At 49.3% G+C, this 23,732-nt stretch overlaps 1 protein-coding gene across 2 annotated transcripts in view; it reads right to left on the reverse strand.

Moving 5' to 3' along the window:
• Positions 1-23,732, reverse strand: part of ENO3 (enolase 3) — a 118,364-nt gene that overhangs the window by 8,981 nt on the left and 85,651 nt on the right. Inside the window, exons 1-8 of one of the 2 annotated variants that reach the window (XM_068273897.1) lie at positions 17,448-17,509; positions 11,908-11,997; positions 10,897-10,992; positions 7,659-7,717; positions 5,391-5,460; positions 4,505-4,638; positions 3,843-4,065; positions 1,647-1,844 (exon numbers count right to left, since the gene is read on the reverse strand). In XM_068273897.1, the coding sequence (XP_068129998.1) occupies positions 1,647-1,844; positions 3,843-4,065; positions 4,505-4,638; positions 5,391-5,460; positions 7,659-7,717; positions 10,897-10,992; positions 11,908-11,992 (865 nt within the window). In that variant the 5' untranslated portion in view covers positions 11,993-11,997; positions 17,448-17,509. Of the gene's footprint in view, positions 1-1,646; positions 1,845-3,842; positions 4,066-4,504; positions 4,639-5,390; positions 5,461-7,658; positions 7,718-10,896; positions 10,993-11,907; positions 11,998-17,447; positions 17,510-23,732 lie in introns of those variants that run through there. The other variant, XM_068273898.1, reaches the window with a different exon arrangement.

Here is a 23,732-nt window from a genome sequence, read left to right on the forward strand (position 1 = left end):
TGTGTCACCCTGCAGGAGGAGGGGCAGACTGGCAGCTCCCTTCTGTCTGTGTCACCCTGCAGGGGGAGAGGCAGACTGGGAGCTTCATTCTGTCTGTGTCACCCTGCAGGAGGAGGGGTAGACTGGCAGCTCCCTTCTGTCTGTGTCACCCTGCAGGAGGAGGGGCAGACCGGCATCTCCCTTCTGTCTGTGTCACCCTGCAGGGGGAGGGGCAGACTGGCAACTCCCTTCTGTCTGTGTCACCCTGCAGGAGGAGGGGCAGACTGGCAGCTCCCTTCTGTCTGTGTCACCCTGCAGGGGGAGAGGCAGACTGGGAGCTTCATTCTGTCTGTGTCACCCTGCAGGAGGAGGGGTAGACTGGCAGCTCCCTTCTGTCTGTGTCACCCTGCAGGAGGAGGGGCAGACCGGCATCTCCCTTCTGTCCGTGTCACCCTGCAGGAGGAGGGGCAGACTGGGAGCTCCCTTCTGTCTGTCACCCTGCAGGAGGAGGGGCAGACTGTGAGCTTCATTCTGTCTATGTCACCCTGCAGGAGGAGGGGCAGACTGGCAGCTCCCTTCTGTCTGGCACCCTGCAGGAGGAGGGGCAGACTGGCAGCTCCCTTCTGTCTGGCACCCTGCAGGAGGAGGGGCAGACTGGGAGTTCCCTTCTGTCTGTGTCACCCTGCAGGAGGAGGGGCAGACTGGGAGCTTCATTCTGTCTGTGTCACCCTGCAGGAGGAGGGGCAGACTGTGAGCTCCCTTCTGTCTATGTCATCCTGCAGGAGGAGGGGCAGACTGGCAGCTCCCTTCTGTCTGGCACCCTGCAGGAGAAGGGGCAGACTGGCAGCTCCCTTCTGTCTGACACCCTGCAGGAGGAGAGGCAGACTGGGAGCTCCCTTCTGTCTGTGTCACCCTGCAGGGGGAGGGGCAGGCTGGCAGCTCCCTTCTGTCTGTGTCACCCTGCAGGAGGAGTGGCAGACTGGTAGCTCCCTTCTGTCTGTGTCACCCTGCAGGGGGAGAGGCAGACTGGGAGCTTCATTCTGTCTGTGTCACCCTGCAGGAGGAGGGGTAGACTGGCAGCTCCCTTCTGTCTGTGTCACCCTGCAGGAGGAGGGGCAGAACGGCATCTCCCTTCTGTCTGTGTCACCCTGCAGGAGGAGGGGCAGACTGGTAGCTCCCTTCTGTCTGTGTCACCCTGCAGGAGGAGGGGCAGACTGGGAGCTCCCTTCTGTCTGTCACCCTGCAGGAGGAGGGGCAGACTGTGAGCTTCATTCTGTCTATGTCACCCTGCAGGAGGAGGGGCAGACTGGCAGCTCCCTTCTGTCTGGCACCCTGCAGGAGGAGGGGCAGACTGGCAGCTCCCTTCTGTCTGTGTCACCCTGCAGGAGGAGGGGCAGACTGGGAGCTTCATTCTGTCTGTGTCACCCTGCAGGAGAAGGGGCACACTGGCAGCTCCCTTCTGTCTGTGTCACCATGCAGGAGGAGGGGCAGACTGGCAGCTCCCTTCTGTCTGTGTCACCCTGCAGGGGGAGGGGCAGACTGGCAGCTCCCGTCTGTCTGTGTCACCCTGCAGGAGGAGGGGAAGACTGTGAGCTCCCTTCTGTCTGTGTCACCCTGCAGGAGGAGGGGCAGACTTGCTCTGCAGAATGGGCTGGGCTCCTTCTGACCTGGGTAATTCTTGATGAAGGACTTGTAGAGGTTGCCGAGCTCCTCTCCGGAGATGTAGCGATTTGGGTCGTCGGGGGACTTGAAGTCCAGGTCGTATTTTCCTTTGCGGTAGAATTCTGAGGCAGCAACGTCCATTCCGATGACGATCTTGTCGGGGTAACCTGCCTTCTCTATGGCGGCTTTCAGGAGTTCCAGGGCTGAGGGGACAGCAGAATTAGCACACAACATTCCAATGGTATATAGAATATATACAGTGCTATGTGTCATATATATCCAGTATTCATCAGTTGAATAACAGATTTGTGTATGTTTGAAGGAGTACTGAGGATGTCCGGAAATGTCAGGAGGAGTATGGCAGCTGCCATCTTGTTATGCCTGTTAACAAATAACTAGTTAACTGGTTGTCATGGTGACCATGGAAGCGGCAGTGACACACCGGGGCGGGAACGCAGCCAGTGGAGTCTCCTGATCTGCATACTGATTCTGGGATAGGGATTCAGAAAGTCTTAGAAGCAGAGGATCAGTACGATAGCCAGGCAGCAGCATATATAACAGCAAGTCAAGAATGGCGGCCTCCATGTTCCTATCCCTTCAGCGATCCTTCGGTTGTGCAATATTTTAGAACACACCAGTGCAGCCCACAACCGAGTTCATGAAATAGAGGTTACCCATGTGCTTATGACTGTCTGAGGCATGCTGAGAACATGAAGTGCATTTGTATTATGAATATTTGACTGACGCTGAGGGTGTACTATTGATAGCAGGAGCTGGCGTTGTGCCTGTAGAGCTGGGTCTTAGTGGCCACAGAGGTGGGTCTTAGTGGCAGCAGGGGTGGGTCTTAGTGGCCACAGAGGTGGGTCTTAGTGGCAGGAGGGGTGGGTCTTAGTAGTAGCAGAGGTGAGTCTTAGCTGCAGCAGGGGTGGGTCTTAGCAGCAGCAGGGGTGGGTCGTAGTGGCAGCAGGGGTGGGTCGTAGTGGCAGGAGGGGTGGGTCTTAGTAGTAGCAGAGGTGAGTCTTAGTGGCAGCAGAGGTGAGCCTTAGTGGCAGCAGAGGTGAGTCTTAGCGGCAGGAGAGGAGGGTCTTAGTAGTAGCAGAGGTTAGTCTTAGCGGCAGTGGGGGTGGGTCGTAGTGGCAGCAGAAGTGGGTCTTAGTGGCAGCAGGGGTAGGTCTTAGTGGCATGAGGGGTGGGTCTTAGTAGCAGCAGAGATGAGTCTTTGTAGCAGGAGGGGTCGGTCTTAGAGACAGCAGGGGTGGGTCTTAGTAGCAGCAGAGGTGAGTCTTAGTAGCAGGAGGGGTCGGTCTTAGAGACAGCAGGGGTGGGTCTTAGTAGCAGCAGAGGTGAGTCTTAGTAGCAGGAGGGGTCGGTCTTAGAGACAGCAGGGGTAGGTCGTAGCGGCAGCAGAGGTGAGACTTAGTGGCAGCAGCAGAGGGGAGTCTTAGAGGCAGCAGACAATCGTTTCAGTGGCATAAGTGGTGGATCTTAGTGGCAGCAGAGGTGAGTCTTAGCAACAGGAGGGGTGGGTCTTAGTGGCAGGAAGGGTGGGAATCAGTGGCAGCGGGGGTGGGTCTTAGTGGCAGCGGGGGTGGGTCTTAGTAACAGCAGAGTTGAGTCTAAGCCGCAGCAGGGGTGAGTCTTAGTGGCTGTACGGGTGAGCCTTAGTAGCAGCATTTGTAGGTCTCAATGCCAGTAGGGTTTGGTGTTGTTTCCAAGTCAGGAAAGTTAAGACTGGGGTGTAACGTACATGTGATGATCCAGATGCTTCTGAAGTACTTGAAAGCATTGTGTTGGCCCTGAGACCCTGTGATTCCTCTTAGCACCCCTAATTGTGAGCTTTAAAGCCTGAAGCATGTATCATGTCTCTGAGAAGGGACCTGGTGTATCTTACTGCAATAGATTTGCTGAAAATTATACAATGACAACAGATGGTGAATTACAGCAGAATCAACCCATTTCTATAAAGCTGTTGATAGTCATGAATTTGATATATCTTTATGAACTTTTCTAACTTAAAGCAACTCAGAGACCAACAAAACCCATTTGTTGCTGGTGACTGAGAGATAACGAATGACAAGTTTCAAGGGAGGCTGAAATAATAAGTCATGTAAAACAGAGATCTCTTGAGAAGACCCAGGTATGTGGTCAGGAAAGACAGAGAACCGGTGTTCTTTCTTTGTAGGGTTTCTGACTTGTCTTACCTTCATTGTTCTCCAGAATATTGGGAGCAAAGCCACCTTCATCTCCAACATTGGTGGCATCCTTTCCATACTTGGCCTTGATGACGTTCTTCAGGTTGTGGTAGACCTCTGCTCCAATCCTCATGGCCTCTCGGAAAGTGGAGGCTCCGACTGGAAGAATCATGAACTCTTGCATGGCCAACTTGTTCCCAGCGTGGGAACCTCCGTTAATGACGTTAAATGCCTGGTAGGAGACAATCATTTGTGTAAACGAGGGCAGGAAGTACAGAGAGGGTGTGTGAGGAAAAGGAAAGATCCATGGGAAGAGAGGGAAGGGATCAGAGAAGGGAAGGAAGGTAAGTGGTGGTAAGAAAACTGAGGGAAGGCACAAGAAGAACACTGAAGTGCAGAGATGGGCGGTACAGCAATGGAGGAGAGGAAAGAGATGGGTGGTAAAGCAATGGAAGGGAGGTAAGAAATGGGTGATAAGGCAATGGAGGGGAGGGGAGGGAAGAGATTGGTGATAAGGCAATGGAGTGGAGGGAAGAGATGGACAATGGAGGGGAGGGAGGAAATGGGCGATTGGGCAATGGAGGGGAGGGAAGGGTGATGGAAGGTAAGAGAGAATGTAGGCAAGAGAATGGTAAGCAGGAAGGTAAATAAGAATGAATATTGTTGCTCACAGGAACAGGAAGAATAATGTCGGGATTTCCAGCCAGGTCAGCAATGTGCCGGTACAGAGGGACACCCTTCTCAGCAGCTCCGGCCTTGCAGACGGCCAGTGACACCCCCAGAATGGCATTAGCACCAAACTTTGCTGTGGAGAGAAAGAATATTAGATGGGCACACAAATGTCATGCAGAGGTCAGCACAAAAAAGAGGGAACGTGTTATCTGAATTTTTGTAATAGGTGGATCTCTCCACAGCCTCCTCACCATCCTGCCCTCTTTTTTGTCCTTTACTCTTCTCCTGTTCCCTTGCTCTCTGCTCCCCTTTACCTGTCCCCTTCCCTTCTCCTGTCTCCTCCCCCTCTCCTCCCTCCACCTTCTCCTGTCCCCCACTCCCCTTCTCCTTACGCACTTTCCCCTTCCCTTCTCCCTCCTGTCTCCTCCTCTCCTCCTGTCACATTCCCATGTCCTGTTCGCTCCCCTTCTCCTATCCCACCTCCCCCCTCCCATTCTCCTGCCCCCCCTCCTGTCTCCTCCCCTTCTCCATCCCCCCTCCTGTCTCCTCCCCTTCTCCTGTCTCCTCCCCCTCTCCTCCCTCCACCTTCTCCTGTCCCCCACTCCCCTTCTCCTTCCGCACTGTCCCCTTCCCTTCTCCCTCCTGTCACCTCCTCTCCTCCTGTCACATTCCCATGTCCTGTCCGCTCCCCTTCTCCTAACCCACTTCCCCCCCTCCCATTCTCCTGCCCCCCCCCCCTCTCCTGTCTCCTCCCCTTCTCCATCCCCCCTCCTGTCTCCTCCCCTTCTCCTGTCTCCTCCCCCTCTCCTCCCTCCACCTCCTCCTGTCCCCTCCCCACCTCCTGATTGCTGGTTTGTTTACACTCTCCTCCTGAATTTTACTCACATTTATTCTCGGTCCCATCAAGTTCCAGCATCACTTTGTCGATCTTCTCCTGCTCCACCACACTGAGTTTCTAGGAGAGAAATCCTTATATCAGCCTTATGTCTGTGTAGGTATCATGTGATTACAAGAAGAAAGTTTAGCATATTAAATAGAACAGCTTTTATGGGGGGCGTTGTCTCTTTTAAGACCCGTGGTGGGCTTCTTCTGAGACCCTGGACACAAGCAGATAGCGGGAGCAAGGCACACCAATATATCGGGTGATTAAGCGCTGTCCACCCCACCTCTATGCGTTTATCCACAATTTGTTGCGTTTTGTGTCCTCGACACCATTTATCATCAACATAAAAGGCTCTTTTTCCATCCTTACCCAGGCATGTCAAACATAACAGATGCTTTTCAGCCAGACATTCCAACAATGAACCTCATGAGTGTAAGCTGGCTTTTATTTTCTGGTGTAAGTGGATTATCCGTACATATACCGTAAAGGTTCATACACACCTACCAACTATCTGTCCAACTATCTACCAAACTTGTTTGTTAAGCCCCATACAACTTTTGTTGTGAAATAAGTTGAAACAACTAAAAAATGTGTTTTGCTATTGTGCACACAGCTGATAAGCTCTTTGAACAATAGCAAAAGACTTTTTTTGTTGTTGTTTCAACTTGTTTCACAACAAAAGCTGTTTGACAATTGTGCTGCATAAAAGACCGCTGTGGAGCAGAGCCGGGACAAGGTCATCCAGTACCCAAGGCTGAGACACCAAAGTGCGCCCCTCCATCCCTCCCACCCCAGCCGTCACACACTGATTGCTATTACACTAAGAGGCCCCTCCCCATCCCTACCACCCCAGCCGTCACACACTGATTGCTATTACACTAAGAGGCCCCTCCCTCATCCCTCCCACCCCAGCCGTCACACACTGATTGCTATTACACTAAGAGGCCCCTCCCCCATCCCTCCCACCCCAGCTGTCACACACTGATTGCTATTACACTAAGAGGCCCCTCCCCCATCCCTCCCACCCCAGCCGTCACACACTGATTGCTATTAGACTAAGAGGCCCCTCCCATCCCTCCCACCCCAGCCATCACACACTGATTGCTATTACACTAAGAGGCCCCTCCCCCATCCCTCCCACCCCAGCCGTCACACACTGATTGCTATTACACTAAGAGGCCCCTCCATCCCTCCCACCCCAGCCGTCACACACTGATTGCTATTACACTAAGAGGCCCCTCCTCCATCCCTCCCACCCCAGCCGTCACACACTGATTGCTATTACACTAAGAGGCCCCTCCCCATCCCTCCCACCCCAGCCGTCACACACTGATTGCTATTACACTAAGAGGCCCCTCCCCATCCCTCCCACCCCAGCTGTCACACACTGATTGCTATTACACTAAGAGGCCCCTCCCCATCCCTCCCACCCCAGCCGTCACACACTGATTGCTATTACACTAAGAGGCCCCTCCCCATCCCTCCCACCCCAGCCGTCACACACTGATTGCTATTACACTAAGAGGCCCCTCCATCTCTTCCACCCCAGTCGTCACACACTGGTTGCCATTAGACTAAGAGGTTCCCCAGGATCCCCCCACCCCAACACCTTAATCTCTAGTTATCTGGCTTGCAGTCACTGCCATGTATCCCATTTTCTCTGCTTCAAACACAATAGGGGAATGATAGCTGAGTGAATAGTGCGCCCCCTCCTACACTGCGCCCTGAGGCTGGAGCCTCTCTCGCCTCTGCCTCGGCCCGGCCCTGCTGTTGAGCGTGTGAATAGGGCTTAACAGACAAGTTTGGCAGATAGTTGGTAGGTGTGTCTGGGAATTTCTTCTTCACCTCACTACTAATAAATGTATGCGTGTGAAGGGGTAGCTGAGACGATGGTGCCCAGGACCAGATTAAGGGCAAGGCAACTAAGACACTTGCCTAAGGCCTATTGAAAACCAGGGGGCCTGTATTGAGAGGGCTGACTGGTAGACCTTTAAGACTTTCATTGCTTGCACATCCCCGATAGACCTCAAGCAGCCACCAACATCAGTATCATGGATTACAGAAGAGGAAAGTATGTTGCAGATCCCTGTCCACGTGGTCATCTGGCTCCAGAGACTTCAAAAGAAACTGAGCTACTCCTCAGGTGCCCATAGTAGGGGGTCGTTTTTACACACCAACCTTTACAGTGTCTATATAAAATCACTACATCATGCCTGCCCCCATTATTAATATTTATGGAGCCCACGTTTCTTCCACCCCAGATAGTTTACCTTCTCCAGCAGAACGGGGACAATGGTCTTGTTGATGTGGTCCACGGCCTGCTGGACCCCTGGGAGGAAGAAGGAACAGTAAAGTCCACGAGAACAGCCATCGATACAGAGGAATCGTGTTGGTACATACACAAAGTTCAGGACCACTTTCTATCAACACTGTGCCAACATCTCACAAGATGGGACACAGAGGGAATGAGCCCATAGTGCACATTTACAATTGTATTCACATACATACATCAATAAATACACACACACATAAAGACTATGCTACTGAAATAAGGCAGAGTGTCCCCCTAAACAGCATAATTAGGTAGCAGGGTTCACCAAACATGGTTATGCATTGTGCCTTGTATACAAAATGAATGAATGAATGAATACATAGTGTGTCCCCAAAATATAAGCAGTTCCTGAACAAAAAAACCTTCTTACTCCCCTTTCCATTTACTCACATGGTTCAGCATCCCTGTCTCCGGTAGTCATCCTCCCCCATGCCTCTTGTGGAGGAGTCTGACTGATCAAATGTCAGAAATGTATTGTGTACATGCAATGCATGCAGTACACCCATAAAACTCATGCAGAGAAATAGACAGATACCCAGCCTCCAATTCCCGAGCAGTTTCGCGCTCCACTGTCACCAGGGGTAATTGGGCTTAAAATATATAGGGCATTGTCACTTACAGTATATATACAACTACACACACACACACGCCCACACACACTCGCACACACACTATATATTTTGAACCCTCAGCTCAGTTCCAGTTACCCCTGATGACAGTGGAGCACCGAAACCGGTTGGGTATATTGGTATATTGGAGACTGGGGCCCATATGCAATTCACTTTTTCACCTGAGTTTTCTCCTAGGAGATAATTTTTAAACTTCTTTTAAAGCGGAATATAACCCAGAATTTCTTCTTTGCTCTAAAAGATTATTTACAGCATATAATATACTAACACAATGTTTTTTTTTTTTTTAGTAAAACAGCATTCAAAGGGTTACATCGCAGGGCTGACTCTTTCTTCTGCAGGGAGAACCCGCATCCAAACTGCTGTTAATCTTATCTTGTGTACACATTGTTTACTTGATACATTTATGTAAACATTCTCTGGCTGTGCAGGACTTCAGCTGATGAGTCCTGGGGTGAAACACAGGTCAGAAATCACTGCTGGCTGCATTTACAACAGAATGACAACAGTTACAAATAAAATGCACCAGCAGCTTTAAAAATAAATTAGCTGAACTTTGGGAAGTTATAATATCTAAATGAATAACAATACTTGTGCACAAAAGCAAATATGATCATTGTATGGGTTATAAAAAGTAGGAAAACACATTTTTGTTTAAAATTTTGTCAGAGTTTGAAACCGCTTTAAAAATAACTTTTCAGTACTTTGCAGTTTGCAAAGTACCATAAAGTAGGTGAAAGGGTACTATCTAAACTATTTTGAGTATTTTTTCGCTTGTTGTTGGTTTAAAAGGCGTTTTATTGACAAGGTGTGAAAATATCACCTTAGAGAGAACTCTGGAGAAAAAGTGAATTGCATTCATGGCCTGGGCATCTATTACTCTGCGTGAGTTTTATGTGTGTACTGTCTGCACATGATATGCTAGATATCCTTACATGGTGTCTGCCATTAGGGCCCGGGATGTGAGTACTGCTGTAATAGTTTTTCATTATTCTGAAGAATAAATCTTATTGAGTTTTAAAGAAACAATATCTTCCTTGGTGTTGGGTGGTGGTCACCGTGCATGTGCTGTATGTTGGCTGAGCACAGGGTGACTACACAAAGAACCACTTCTGGCAACATTCTGTGAAGCCAGCACTGAGGATACTTCTGACATTTGATTACTACCCAATTGGATGTGGGAGCCTCAGCAGCTGGTTATTCAGCGTACTGGTTGAGTACATATGAGATCTCTTGCAGAGCGGTTGTATCCACCACTTTTCATATACTGTAGCGATAGTGATGCCACTGCCTGACCCCCTGGGTATACCTGAGTAAGAGCACCCTCCCCCACGCAAGAGCGCCCTCCCCCACGCAAGAGCACCCTCCCTAACAAAAGAGCTCCCTCCCTTACACAAATGCGCCCTCCCTCACACAAATGCGCCCTCCCTCACACAAATGCGCCCTCCCTAATGCCAGAGCACCCTCCCTAACACAAGCGCTCCCTCCCTCACACAAGCGCTCCCTCCCTCACACAAGCGCTCCCTCCCTCACACAAGCGCTCCCTCCCTCACACAAGCGCTCCTTCCCTCACACAAGAGCTCCCTCCCTCACACAGGAGCTCTCTCCCTCACACAAGAGCTCCCTCCCTCACACAAGAGCGCCCTCCCTCACACAAGAGCTCCCTCCCTCACACAAATGCGCCTTCCCTCACACAAGCGCTCCCTCCCTCACACAGGAGCTCCCTCCCTCACACAAGCGCTCCCTCCCTCACACAAGCGCTCCCTCCCTCACACAAGCGCTCCTTCCCTCACACAAGCGCTCCTTCCCTCACACAAGAGCTCCCTCCCTCACACAGGAGCTATCTCCCTCACACAAGAGCTCCCTCCCTCACACAAGAGCTCCCACCCTCACACAAATGCGCCTTCCCTCACACAAGCGCTCCTTCCCTCACACAAGAGCTCCCTCCCTCACACAAGAGTTCACTCCCTCACACAAGAGCTCCCTCCCTCACACAAATGCGCCCTCCCTAACACAAGAGCTCCCTCACACAAGAGCGCCCTCCCTCACACAAGAGCTCCCTCCCTCACACAACAGCGCCCTCCCTCACACAAATGCGCCCTCCCTCACACAAGAGCTCCCTCCCTCACGCAACAGCGCCCTCCCTCACAGAAGAGCTCTCTCCCTCACACAAGAGCTCCCTCCCTCACACAAGAGCTCCCTCCCTCACACAAATGCACCTTCCCTCACACAAGAGCTCCTTCCTTCACACAAGAGCTCCCTCCCTTACACAAGAGCTCCCTCCCTCACACAAGAGCTCCCTCCCTCACGCAACAGCGCCCTCTCTCACGGATATCAGTGGATTTGGTAACTCTACATGATCTAAATAGAGGTTTCAGGAAGTTCAGTAAAATTCTCCTCACAGCTTCCCTGCGGCGCGCTCTGCAACCAACTTCTCCAGTGCTCCAGGGACTGGCTCTCACAGGGACACACTGGGCCCCCAACTGATACCTGGACTGTTATAGCCCTAACAGGGAGAATGCTGTGGACAGTATAACTGTCACTCACCTTTGCCCAGATACCTGGACTTGTCTCCATCTCTCAGCTCCAGAGCCTCATAGATACCGGTGGAGGCTCCGCTGGGTACAGCAGCCCGGAAGAGACCTGGAACAAGGAAAACAAAGGATTTCATGATGCAGTAGATGGTAAAGCAAGCATGTTTTCTACATTTCCTGTACGTGTATGAGCTGCCAGCGTTGCATGTTCAGGAAGCGGAAAACCTCCTCCATTCAGATCTATCCATCCGTGCTTGAAGTGAAGTAGTATTTGGAGCCCCCTTACAGCTCTTGGCTCCTCTGCAGCTCCCCCTGTAGTTACATCCCTGCTTTGTAATGTGTATGGGCGCCCCGCGCCCCCCTCCCCCCCCCCCCCCCGTGCATTCTTGCGCATGTGCAGCACAGAGCCGCCCGTCTTCTGACACAATCGAGGACACGAGTGCTTCTGAAACCTCCCGAGGGATCCTGAAGGAGTTTTATGGGATCCAGAACCCTCCCTCTCCACAGGTGAGTATCTCACTATTTTTTTTTTAGGTTCACTTCACTTCATTTCCTTTAACTCTGGGAAATGTAATCCAGAGAACTATTGTTACTTTTGGGAGTCACATGGTCACTCCTGATTGGCCCAGCCAGCAGCTGAATCCATAAGCCTGGTACACACATCCAATTGAGAATGGCAAATCGCTGAGCAATTTTACCACCTCCATGTAGGATGAGGGTTTCCCTACACAATCTGCTCATAGTATTCAATATCTGTTGGCCTTCATACTATGTGGCGGTGGTAAAATTAGCCAATCAGAACTGAAAGTGTGCAGCAGGCCAGGCTACAGAGTGCAGGAAGCCAGCTGTACTGCAGTGACCAGCACCTTTGGCCCATAAAACAGGTATTGAGTCCAGCACTATAGGAAACTGTATGAAAACAGGCAGTTGGACTTGGGAACAGGCAGTCCCTGACACGCCTCTGCCCCGGTGTTCCGGCCTCTCCCAGCATGCTCCTCTGTGATTGGACAGTAATGGCGCTCACCTTTTGCGGTATACAGGTCAACCTCTACAGTTGGATTCCCGCGGGAGTCCAGAATCTCCCTGGCGTGGATCTTCTGAATGGACATCGTGCCTGAAAGACAAAACGCCAAACTGAGTGTTTGCGTTCCGCCGCATCGTACAGCAATACTGAGCATTATACACTATAATATCCGCTATACGCCAGCAATGAGCATACCGCACTGTATACTGAGGGCTGTCACTTATCCAGGTCATGATATGGTCGATCATCTGGACACCATTTTGTATTTTACAAACCTTCTTGTTGCTCCTACAGAGTGACTTCATCTGTACAAGTGCTTTGCCAGATTACTTAAATAAAATACCTGCATAGGGGCCCAAACACCAGCCACTTTCACAGACAGTCTGTGCTATAGGCTGCAACATTCCCAGAGCGTTCAGTCTGTGCCCTGCCCTGAACATTGGGGATGATGCAATCCATCTGTTGCCATGCCATCAAAGCTGAAAGCTGACTTCCCTGGACGCTAAAGAAAGGGCACAGAGTCCTAACCTGTAGAATTTGGGCCGGTTCACACTTGTGCGGATGCAGAACGGAAACGGAAAGTGCATCCGTGAGGCAGATGCGTACCTTCCATTCTCCATCCGCATGCAACAATCACACCTGTCCATTCTGCGTCCATACCTCCTCTGTTCCGCATCTGCCCATCCGTCCCTTCGTTGATCATGTCCGCATCGCTGCTCAGCTGTCCCACTACCACCGCTCGGTACCGCTGCTAGGTTCCTTCAACAGCTCAGAGGCCAGCAGAAGCATGGTTCTCTGTTAGCTGCAGTGAGTATGACGTCACCGTGGCAACGCAGATGTGGTGAAACGGGCAACGCGGATGTGACGACTAGCCTAGTGAGGACAGGTAGTGACTGTTCTCATAGGCTTTCATTGGACACATTTTCTCGTTTGGCCTGGGAAAATGTGCCAAGTTGGGACTCAGCGTTCCGCGGCGCATGGATCTGTGTGGGATCCGTGTTTTGTAACAAGTGGGAGCGGATTCTATTTTTAACATTAGATCTGCTTCCTGCATTTAAGCGTTGCTTTAAAAACGTATCGTACAGGTTTATAAAGCAGGTTTATAAAGGTTTATAAAGCAAGTGTAAACCGGCCCTTACCCCTCCAATAGGAATTGTATAATATACTACGCAATATATGCTAACAGTGACACCACACTATATACCGTAACAGCAAGTCTACGCTGGTAATGATAATTCTGCAGTGTATAATAATAGCGAGTACGATAGCGGCAGTGCGGCGTTCCTCCCAGCAGATAATGCGGTGAGTGTAACAGTGTCTACGTGAGGAATGCAGTTTGCAGTCTGCGGTCTTCGGGTCGCGCTATTAATAGTCCTCAGTAAAGGTCGGTGAGGACGCGGAAAGGTCGGCGGAGAAAGGTTGGGACCAGTTATAGCATCCAGGAAAAGGTCAGCAGAGATATGACATTGCCAGTGACCCCCGCATGCGGCATTCCTCGCCATTCGCACGGTCCACTCTCCTCTGAAGACGCGCAGCTAAATCAGTGTCGTCCTTCAGCAATAAAACAGATATCTGTACTATTTTATAGTATTCAGTCAGCTCATCGGCCCTCCCCCTGAGGTAGCTGGAATTATGGCGGGAAGATCTCACCAATCGGTGGCTTCGTCCACTAGACTCCGCCTACAACTGAAAATGTTACTTTCAAATGGAGTGACTGTTCACTTATGCTCCTCCCCTTCTATCTTTCTGTCTTCCGGAGAAGGGCGGACATTGGCACGTGTCATACGTCTATGGTGGCCCTCCCGATCTGGTGTGCCAACCCTCTTCGCCTGGCAGTGCCACCCTCCTGTGTCACTGAAATTTGGGGTTTCCAGTTATCTTGTTTTCCATGGTTCTGTATTTATCATCACAGTCCATAAAGGTAAAATTGAGGCCTAAGGTGAATCATTGGGCTGGGCATATAGACAACATGTAAAAATACAATATAGAACTACAACATGTAGACTGACGCCTTGAAAACATGCTAGATGGTTCTCGGGCCAAGGTGGAGAATAGTGCAGATTCCTTCTTAAACAGTTAGGATTAGGAAAAGTTAGGAAGATTTCTCAGGCAGTGCAGTGCGGGAGGGGAATTACTGTTGCTGAGGTAACCAACACACCTGCTGTCAGCAGGCTCTAAATGAGTGGGAGGAGCCCATCACAAATCACATCTAGCCTGCACTGCTGCACTATCTGGAGAACTGCTATGAAGCACTTCTTAATCTGCAGCAGTTTAGGAATGGATTTGCACTTTTCTTAACTGTAGTGCAGCTCTAGAAATCCACGCTAAACTGCCGCTATTTACCGTGGCATAGCTAAGAAGCTGTGGGCCCCAGTGCAAGTTTTGCATTGGGGCCCCCCAAGCTCTCTATTCAGAACAATTGATACACCACACCAAAACCAATCAAGGACAACCACAGTGTCAGAGGTGCTAGAAAGGGATGGGAAACTGTGTGGTAATGATCACTACTATTCTAATTATCTATAGGAGTGAATATTATCAGCATAGGACCAATAAAGAGCTAATACTGTGGTTGAGGGTGGGCCCCTCTTGCCCAAGGGCCCCGATGCGGTTGCTACCTCTGCACCCCCTATTGCTACGCCACTGGCTATTTACATAGGATTTAAGAAGTTTCTTACTATCATGCAGAACAGTTCCTCTGCTGGTTAGAACAGTTTTAGAAGAAAAAACTGTCGGTAATGCTTTGATAAATCTGGCCCGTTGTTCTTCTACTTACCTCACACGCACCATCATGTGATGCACTGTTGCCCCTCCACAGCCTACAGCCTAGTGACGTGTCTGTACAGGACTCGGCCCTGAACTATCACCAGAGGGATGGAGTCACGATCCTTTCAGGTGAAAGTTCTCATAGATGGTCACTGAGGCTTGCTATTCTGTTGGATGAATCGCATTGTAAAGCGCTGTACAACAGTACTGCACATGTGTGGTTGTAATGCACCGGACAGAACCAGATATAGATGGGCAGCACGGTGGTGTAGTGGTTAGTGCTCCAGCCTTGCAGCGCTGGGTCCCAGGTTCTAATCCCAGCCAGGTCAACATCTGCAAGGAGTTTGTATGTCCTCCCCGTGTCTGTGTGGGTATCCTCCGGGCACTCTGGTTTCCTCCCACATCCCAAAAACATACGGATAAGTAAATTGGCCTTAGACTATGATAAATGCGACACACATAGCCATATGACTATGTTAGGGATTAGCTTGTAAGCTCCATTGAGGGACAGTTGGTGACAAGACAATATACTCTGTACAGTGCTGCGGAAGGTGTCGGCGCTATATAAATACTAAAATATAATAATGGATGACATACACAGGCAGGCCTGAATTTACCTTATGGGAGCCGATAGGCACAGATGTCCTGGCACCTTAGACTCCGCCCTCCATGGACCTCCAGGCCCCCAACAAACTGCACCACAAGTGTGCTGGCTGCCCCAGCTGTCACCTCTCCCTTACTTCCCTTGCCCATCATAGGCAGCTACAGGTGCCCCTCAGTATTAGGTAGCCTGAGGTCCCCTCAATATTAAGTAACTAGAGGTGCCCCCAAGTATAAGGTAGCTAGAAGAATCTCAGTATTAAGTAATACGTAGCTAGAGGTGCCCCTGACTGATGGGAGATCTATAGGGAAGGAGGTGCTTGTGGAGGTAGTCAGCCGCCTTTCCGTCATCAGGCGCCTGTAGGCACGTGCCTACACTGCCTTATGGTATATCTGGCCCTGCTAGTGAACAGGCCCAAAGGGAAGCATGGGGTCTATACTGAACACTGATTGGTCCACTGCTGCTCGCTTTGGGGGAACGATCCAACAGCAGAGCCAATGCATACCGTGTCTCATACACACAGTGTATCCAGTGGCGTAGCTAAGGAGCTGTGGGCCCTGATGCAAGTTTTACAGTAGGGCCCCCCAAGCATTCTATATATAGCAATTGATACGCGCACCAAAACCTGCCAATGGCAAGTACAGTATCAGAGGTGCAGGAAGGGAATGGGGAGCAGTTTGTTAATGATTACCACTATTCAAAGTATCTATAGAAGTGATTATTATGAGCACAGGGCCAATAGAGAGCTAATACTGGCTCAAGGGCCCCGATGCGGTTGCTACCTCTGCACCCCCTATTGCTACGCCCCTGAGTGTATCCATAAGCTGTACCATATACCAACCTGTCCAGCAATATACACATCTAATGACCAGGTATGCATTGTATTAATAAAGGTATATACAGTACATGCAATATACAGAACACTGTATACGGTATTCTCATGTATATTCAGAGTGTGCATATAAATCCAGGCACAGACATGTATAAATGACATGATAAAAAGACATATGTTTACTATATATATATATATATAGGTTTATATATGGATATGAAGTATAGAGATGCTCTACATATCGATGCATGCATATTACGCACAGTACATAGACATGTATAAAGTCTGTATTACAGACAATAACATATACGGGTACAGTTATAGCGTTACATTCACTGTATATGTGGGTACAGTACGTGAATATATGGATATGGTGATATAGCAATATACATGCATTATATGAATACTAGGAACAGTACATAGATATGAAGTATAGAGATGCTCTATATACTAGGAACAGTACATGTATGCATTGTATGGATATGATGTACACTATAAAAATACATGTATGCATCATATGAAAAGTAGGAATAACACAGGCATGGGATATACAGATGTGATGTACTGTATATAGATACATGAATGCATGATATGGATTTGAGGTGCAGTATTCAGACCTTTGTATAAAGTATATGTATATCATGTACAATATATAGATAATGTAAACAGTATGTATAGTATATAGATCATGTATACAGTATGTGCAGTATAGAGGTCATGTACCGTATGTACAGTATAGAGGTCATGTATACAGTATGTACAGTATATAATGTATACAGTATGTACAGTATAGAGGTCATGTATGTACAGTATGAACAGTATATAAATAATGTATACAGTATATAGATACACATATGCAGTATAGGGGTGTGATACTCTGTATATACACAGTGTATACCTGTCATGTAAACTACATAGATCATGTATACGGTATGTACAGTTTATAATGTGTACTGACATTATGTACAGTAGATAGATCATGTATACAGTATGTGCAGAATATACACATTGTATACCTGTCATGTACAGTATATAATGTATACAGACAGCATGTACAGTATATAGATCACGTATACAGCATGCACAGTATCTACACAAGGTACACCTGTCATGTACAGTATATAATCTATACAGTATATACATAATGTATACAGTATGTAACCTATACAGTATGTACCATTTAAAATGTATACAGGCAGTATGTACAGTATAGAATGAATACAGTATGAACAGTTTATAATGTATACTGACAGTATGTACAGTATATACCTGTCACGTACAGTATATAATGTATACAGAATGTACACAGTATATAGCTCATGCATACAGCATGTACAGTACCTGGCTTCTCCTGGCTCCGGGTTGGCTGCTGGTCAGTGCAGTGAAGTGTCAGCTGTGGGGGTCTTTATATAGAAGGAGGTGTGACAGTGCGGCCAGGATGGGGGGAGGGGGACAGTGACAGCTGAAGGCTTACACACACATACAGCACACAGCTCACACATGACAACTGCCTGTCCTGTGATCCCATCCCCCATCCTTCCACAACTGCACCTCCCCCCCCCCCCCCCCCCACACACACACATACACACACACACAACTGCACCCCCACTTCCCATGAATGAACCCACCTCAGACCCCACCAAATATTCCTATACAACTTATGCAGAGGACGTCTCCCCTGTCATAGATAGGAACCTCTACCAGGAGGTCATACTACAAACCTCCAGGGGACAGCTGTATTGTGAGTCTATTGTTTTCAATCAGATTTACCCCATGCAGGTGACATGCTAAGGGAGGTTCCTAAATGTAAGGAATTTTTCCAAACATGCATTCCCACTACCAGTGTCTTGTCATGTATATCATCATCTGGCAATTTTATTTTGGTGTATTTATGAAGCACAATAAGTTTGAGTTTGTTAGCTTTAAAAATTCACATAAATCAGAAATGTTACATATGAAGATTTTATTGTTATCAAATAAAATATAGCTTTATTGGCATGACCAGGATTCATACAGACATTGCCAAAGCAAGGGGGATGGGGGCCATGGAAGGGGTGGGGTAGGGGTACAGAGGGTTAGCAGGTTGTGGACATTTTGGGGTTTACAGTTCATTTATGCCCCTCTCAGTCTGTGGCATGCTGTGACATAGTGTGCAGCGATTGTCAATGTGGATTCCTCCTCTCAGTCTGTGGCATGCTGTGACATAGTGTGCAGTGATTGTCACTGTGGATTCCTCCTCTCAGTCTGTGGCATGCTGTGACGTAGTGTGCAGTGGTTGTCACTGTGGATTCCTCCTCTCAGTCTGTGGCATGCTGTAATGTAGTGTGCAGTGATTGTCACTGTGGATTCCTCCTCTCAGTCTGTGGCATGCTGTGATGTAGTGTGTAGTGATTGTCAATGTGGATTCCTCCTCTCAGTCTGTGGCATGCTGTGACATAGTGTGCAGTGATTGTCACTGTTGATTCCTCCTCTCAGTCTGTGGCATGCTGTGATGTAGTGTGCAGTGACTGTCACTGTGGATTCCTCCTCTCAGTCTGTGGCATGCTGTGACGTAGTGTGCAGTGATGGTCACTGTGGATTCCTCCTCTCAGTCTGTGGCATGCTGTGACATAGTGTGCAGTGATTGTCACTGTGGATTCCTCCTCTCAGTCTGTGGCGTGCTGTGATGTAGTGTGCAGTGACTGTCACTGTGGATTCCTCCTCTCAGTCTGTGGCATGCTGTGATGTAGTGTGCAGTGGTTGTCACTGTGGATTCCTCCTCTCAGTCTGTGGCATGCTGTAATGTAGTGTGCAGTGATTGTCACTGTGGATTCCTCCTCTCAGTCTGTGGCATGCTGTGATGTAGTGTGCAGTGATTGTCAATGTGGATTCCTCCTCTCAGTCTGTGGCATGCTGTGACATAGTGTGCAGTGACTGTCACTGTGGATTCCTCCTCTCAGTCTGTGGCATGCTGTGACGTAGTGTGCAGTGATGGTCACTGTGGATTCCTCTTCTCAGTCTGTGGCATGCTGTGACGTAGTGTGCAGTGATGGTCACTGTGGATTCCTCCTCTCAGTCTGTGGCATGCTGTGACGTAGTGTGCAGTGATTGTCACTGTGGATTCCTCCTCTCAGTCTGTGGCATGCTGTGATGTAGTGTGCAGTGATTGTCACTGTGGATTCATCCTCTCAGTCTGTGGCATGCTGTGATGTAGTGTGCAGTGATTGTCACTGTGGATTCCTCCTCTCAGTCTGTGGCATGCTGTGACGTAGTGTGCAGTGATTGTCACTGTGGATTCCTCCTCTCAGTCTGTGGCATGCTGTGACATAGTGTGCAGTAGTTGTCACTGTGGATTCCTCCTCTCAGTCTGTGGCATGCTGTGACATAGTGTGCAGTGATTGTCACTGTGGATTCCTCCTCTCAGTCTGTGGCATGCTGTGATGTAGTGTGCAGTGATTGTCACTGTGGACTCCTCCTCTGTCTGTGGCATGCTGTGACATAGTGTGCAGTGATAGTCACTGTGGATTCCTCCTCTCTGGCTGTGGCATGCTGTGATGTAGTGTGCAGTGGTTGTCACTGTGGATTCCTCTTCTCAGTCTGTGGCATGCTGTGACATAGGGCTCAATTCACAAAGCGGTGATAACGCAGTTAAAGACTTTAGGCGTGATAGCCATTTTATCATGCCTAAACTCAGTTTAGGCATGATACGTTTAGGCATGATAAGTTTAGGCATGATAAGTTTAGGCGTGATAAGTTTAGATCGCAAAGTCCCACGCGCAAAGCAGCGCCATTAAACTCTATGCGACGTTTCGCGCACCAGACTTTGCTAGCGCAGAACTTTTGATCAGCTGTGCACTGTGGTGCTAACCAAGTTGGTGCTATAGTTATCATGCCTAAACTTATCACGCCTAAACTGAGTTTAGGCGTGATAAGGGGCATTTCACCAGCGTGCTAACTGTTTGCACCGCTTTGTGAGTCAGGCCCATAGTGTGCAGCGATTGTCACTGTGGATTCCTCCTCTCAGTCTGTGGCATGCTGTGATGTAGTGTGCAGCGGTTGACACTGTGGATTCCTCCTCTTAGTCGGTGGCATGCTGTGATGTAGTGTGCAGCGATTGTCACTGTGGATTCCTCCTCTTAGTCGTGGCATGCTGTGATGTAGTGTGCAGCGATTGTCACTGTGGATTCCTCCTCTCAGTCTGTGGCATGCTGTGACGTAGTATGCAGTGATTGTCACTGTGGATTCCTCCTCTCAGTCTGTGGCATGCTGTGATGTAGTGTGCAGTGATTGTCACTGTGGATTCCTCCTCTCAGTCTGTGGCATGCTGTGACATAGTGTGCAGTGATTGTCACTGTGGATTCCTCCTCTCAGTCTGTGGCATGCTGTGATGTAGTGTGCAGTGATTGTCACTGGGGATTCCTCCTCTCAGTCTGTGGCATGCTGTGACATATTGTGCAGTGATTGTCACTGTGGATTCCTCCTCTCAGTCTGTGGCGTGCTGTGATGTAGTGTGCAGTGATTGTCACTGTGGATTCCTCCTCTCAGTCTGTGGCATGCTGTGATGTAGTGTGCAGTGGTTGTCAATGTGGATTCCTCCTCTCAGTCTGTGGCATGCTGTCATGTAGTGTGCAGTGATTGTCACTGTGGATTCCTCCTCTCAGTCTGTGGCATGCTGTGACGTAGTGTGCAGTGATGGTCACTGTGGATTCCTCTTCTCAGTCTGTGGCATGCTGTGACGTAGTGTGCAGTGATGGTCACTGTGGATTCCTCCTCTCAGTCTGTGGCATGCTGTGACGTAGTGTGCAGTGATTGTCACTGTGGATTCCTCCTCTCAGTCTGTGGCATGCTGTGATGTAGTGTGCAGTGATTGTCACTGTGGATTCATCCTCTCAGTCTGTGGCATGCTGTGATGTAGTGTGCAGTGATTGTCACTGTGGATTCCTCCTCTCAGTCTGTGGCATGCTGTGACGTAGTGTGCAGTGATTGTCACTGTGGATTCCTCCTCTCAGTCTGTGGCATGCTGTGACATAGTGTGCAGTAGTTGTCACTGTGGATTCCTCCTCTCAGTCTGTGGCATGCTGTGACATAGTGTGCAGTGATTGTCACTGTGGATTCCTCCTCTCAGTCTGTGGCATGCTGTGATGTAGTGTGCAGTGATTGTCACTGTGGACTCCTCCTCTGTCTGTGGCATGCTGTGACATAGTGTGCAGTGATAGTCACTGTGGATTCCTCCTCTCTGGCTGTGGCATGCTGTGATGTAGTGTGCAGTGGTTGTCACTGTGGATTCCTCTTCTCAGTCTGTGGCATGCTGTGACATAGGGCTCAATTCACAAAGCGGTGATAACGCAGTTAAAGACTTTAGGCGTGATAGCCATTTTATCATGCCTAAACTCAGTTTAGGCATGATACGTTTAGGCATGATAAGTTTAGGCATGATAAGTTTAGGCGTGATAAGTTTAGATCGCAAAGTCCCACGCGCAAAGCAGCGCCATTAAACTCTATGCGACGTTTCGCGCACCAGACTTTGCTAGCGCAGAACTTTTGATCAGCTGTGCACTGTGGTGCTAACCAAGTTGGTGCTATAGTTATCATGCCTAAACTTATCACGCCTAAACTTATCATGCCTAAACTGAGTTTAGGCGTGATAAGGGGCATTTCACCAGCGTGCTAACTGTTTGCACCGCTTTGTGAATCAGGCCCCATAGTGTGCAGCGATTGTCACTGTGGATTCCTCCTCTCAGTCTGTGGCATGCTGTGATGTAGTGTGCAGCGGTTGACACTGTGGATTCCTCCTCTTAGTCGGTGGCATGCTGTGATGTAGTGTGCAGCGATTGTCACTGTGGATTCCTCCTCTTAGTCGTGGCATGCTGTGATGTAGTGTGCAGCGATTGTCACTGTGGATTCCTCCTCTCAGTCTGTGGCATGCTGTGATGTAGTGTGCAGCGATTGTCACTGTGGACTCCTCCTCTCAGTCTGTGGCATGCTGTGATGTAGTGTGCAGTGATTGTCACTGTGGATTCCTCCTCTCAGTCTGTGGCATGCTGTGACATAGTGTGCAATGATTGTCACTGTGGATTCCTCCTCTCAGTCTGTGGCATGCTGTGATGTAGTGTGCAGTGATTGTCACTGTGGATTCCTCCTCTCAGTCTGTGGCATGCTGTGACATAGTGTGCAGTGATTGTCACTGTGGATTCCTCTTCTCAGTCTGTGGCATGCTGTGATGTAGTGTGCAGTGATTGCCACTGTGGATTTCTCCTCTCAGTCTGTGGCATGCTGCGACATAGTGTGCAGCGATGGTCACTATGGATTCCTCCTCTCAGTCTGTGGCATGCTGTGACATATTGTGCAGTGATTGTCACTGTGGATTCCTCCTCTCAGTCTGTGGCATGCTGTGACATATTGTGCAGTGATTGTCACTGTGGATTCCTCCTCTTAGTCTGTGGCATGCTGTGACATAGTGTGCAGTGATTGTCACTGTGGATTCCTCTTCTCAGTCTGTGGCATGCTGTGACATAGTGTGCAGCGATGGTCACTATGGATTCCTCCTCTCAGTCTGTAGCATGCTGTGATGTAGTGTGCAGTGATTGTAACTGTGGATTCCTCCTCTCAGTCTGTGGCATGCTGTGATGTAGTGTGCAGTGATTGTCACTGTGGATTCCTCCTCTCAGTCTGTGGCATGCTGTGACATAGTGTGCAGTGATTGTCACTGTGGATTCCTCCTCTCAGTCTGTGGCATGCTGTGACATAGTGTGCAGTGATTGTAACTGTGGATTCCTCCTCTCAGTCTGTGGCATGCTGTGATGTAGTGTGCAGTGATTGTCACTGTGGATTTCTCCTCTCAGTCTGTGGCATGCTGTGACATAGTGTGCAGTGATTGTCACTGTGGATTTCTCTTCTCAGTCTGTGTCATGCTGTGATGTAGTGTGCAGTGATTGTCACTGTGGATTCCTGATCTTAGTCTGTGGCATGCTGTGACATCGTGTGCAACGATTGTCACTGTGGGTTCATCCTCTCAGTCTGTGGTGTGCTGTGACAGTGTGCTGCAATTGTCACTGTGGATTCCTCCTCTCAGTCTGTGGCATGCTGTGACATAGTGTGCAGCGGTTGTCACTGTGGATTCCTCCTCTCAGTCTGTGGCATGCTGTGACATAATGTGCAGTGTTTGTCACTGTGGATTCATCCTCTCAGTCTGTGGCATGCTGTGACATAGTGTGCAGCGGTTATCACTGTGGATTCCTCCTCTCAGTCTGTGGCATGCTGTGACATAATGTGCAGTGAATGTCACTGTGGATTCCTCCTCTCAGTCTGTGGCATGCTGTGATGTAGTGTGCAGTGATTGTCTCTGTGGATTCCTCCTCTCAGTCTGTGGCATGCTGTGATGTAGTGTGCAGTGATTGTCACTGTGGATTCCTCCTCTCAGTCTGTGGCATGCTGTGATGTAGTGTGCAGTGATTGTCACTGTGGATTCCTCCTCTCAGTCTGTGGCATGCTGTGACATAGTGTGCAGTGATTGTCTCTGTGGATTCCTCCTCTCAGTCTGTGGCATGCTGTAATGTAGTGCGCAGTGATTGTCACTGGGGATTCCTCCTCTCAGTCTGTGGCATGCTGTAATGTAGTGTGCAGTGAATGTCACTGTGGATTCCTCCT

This window comes from Hyperolius riggenbachi, chromosome 3 (genome assembly GCF_040937935.1).
Source record: "Hyperolius riggenbachi isolate aHypRig1 chromosome 3, aHypRig1.pri, whole genome shotgun sequence".
NCBI classification, from domain to species: Eukaryota; Metazoa; Chordata; class Amphibia; order Anura; family Hyperoliidae; genus Hyperolius; species Hyperolius riggenbachi.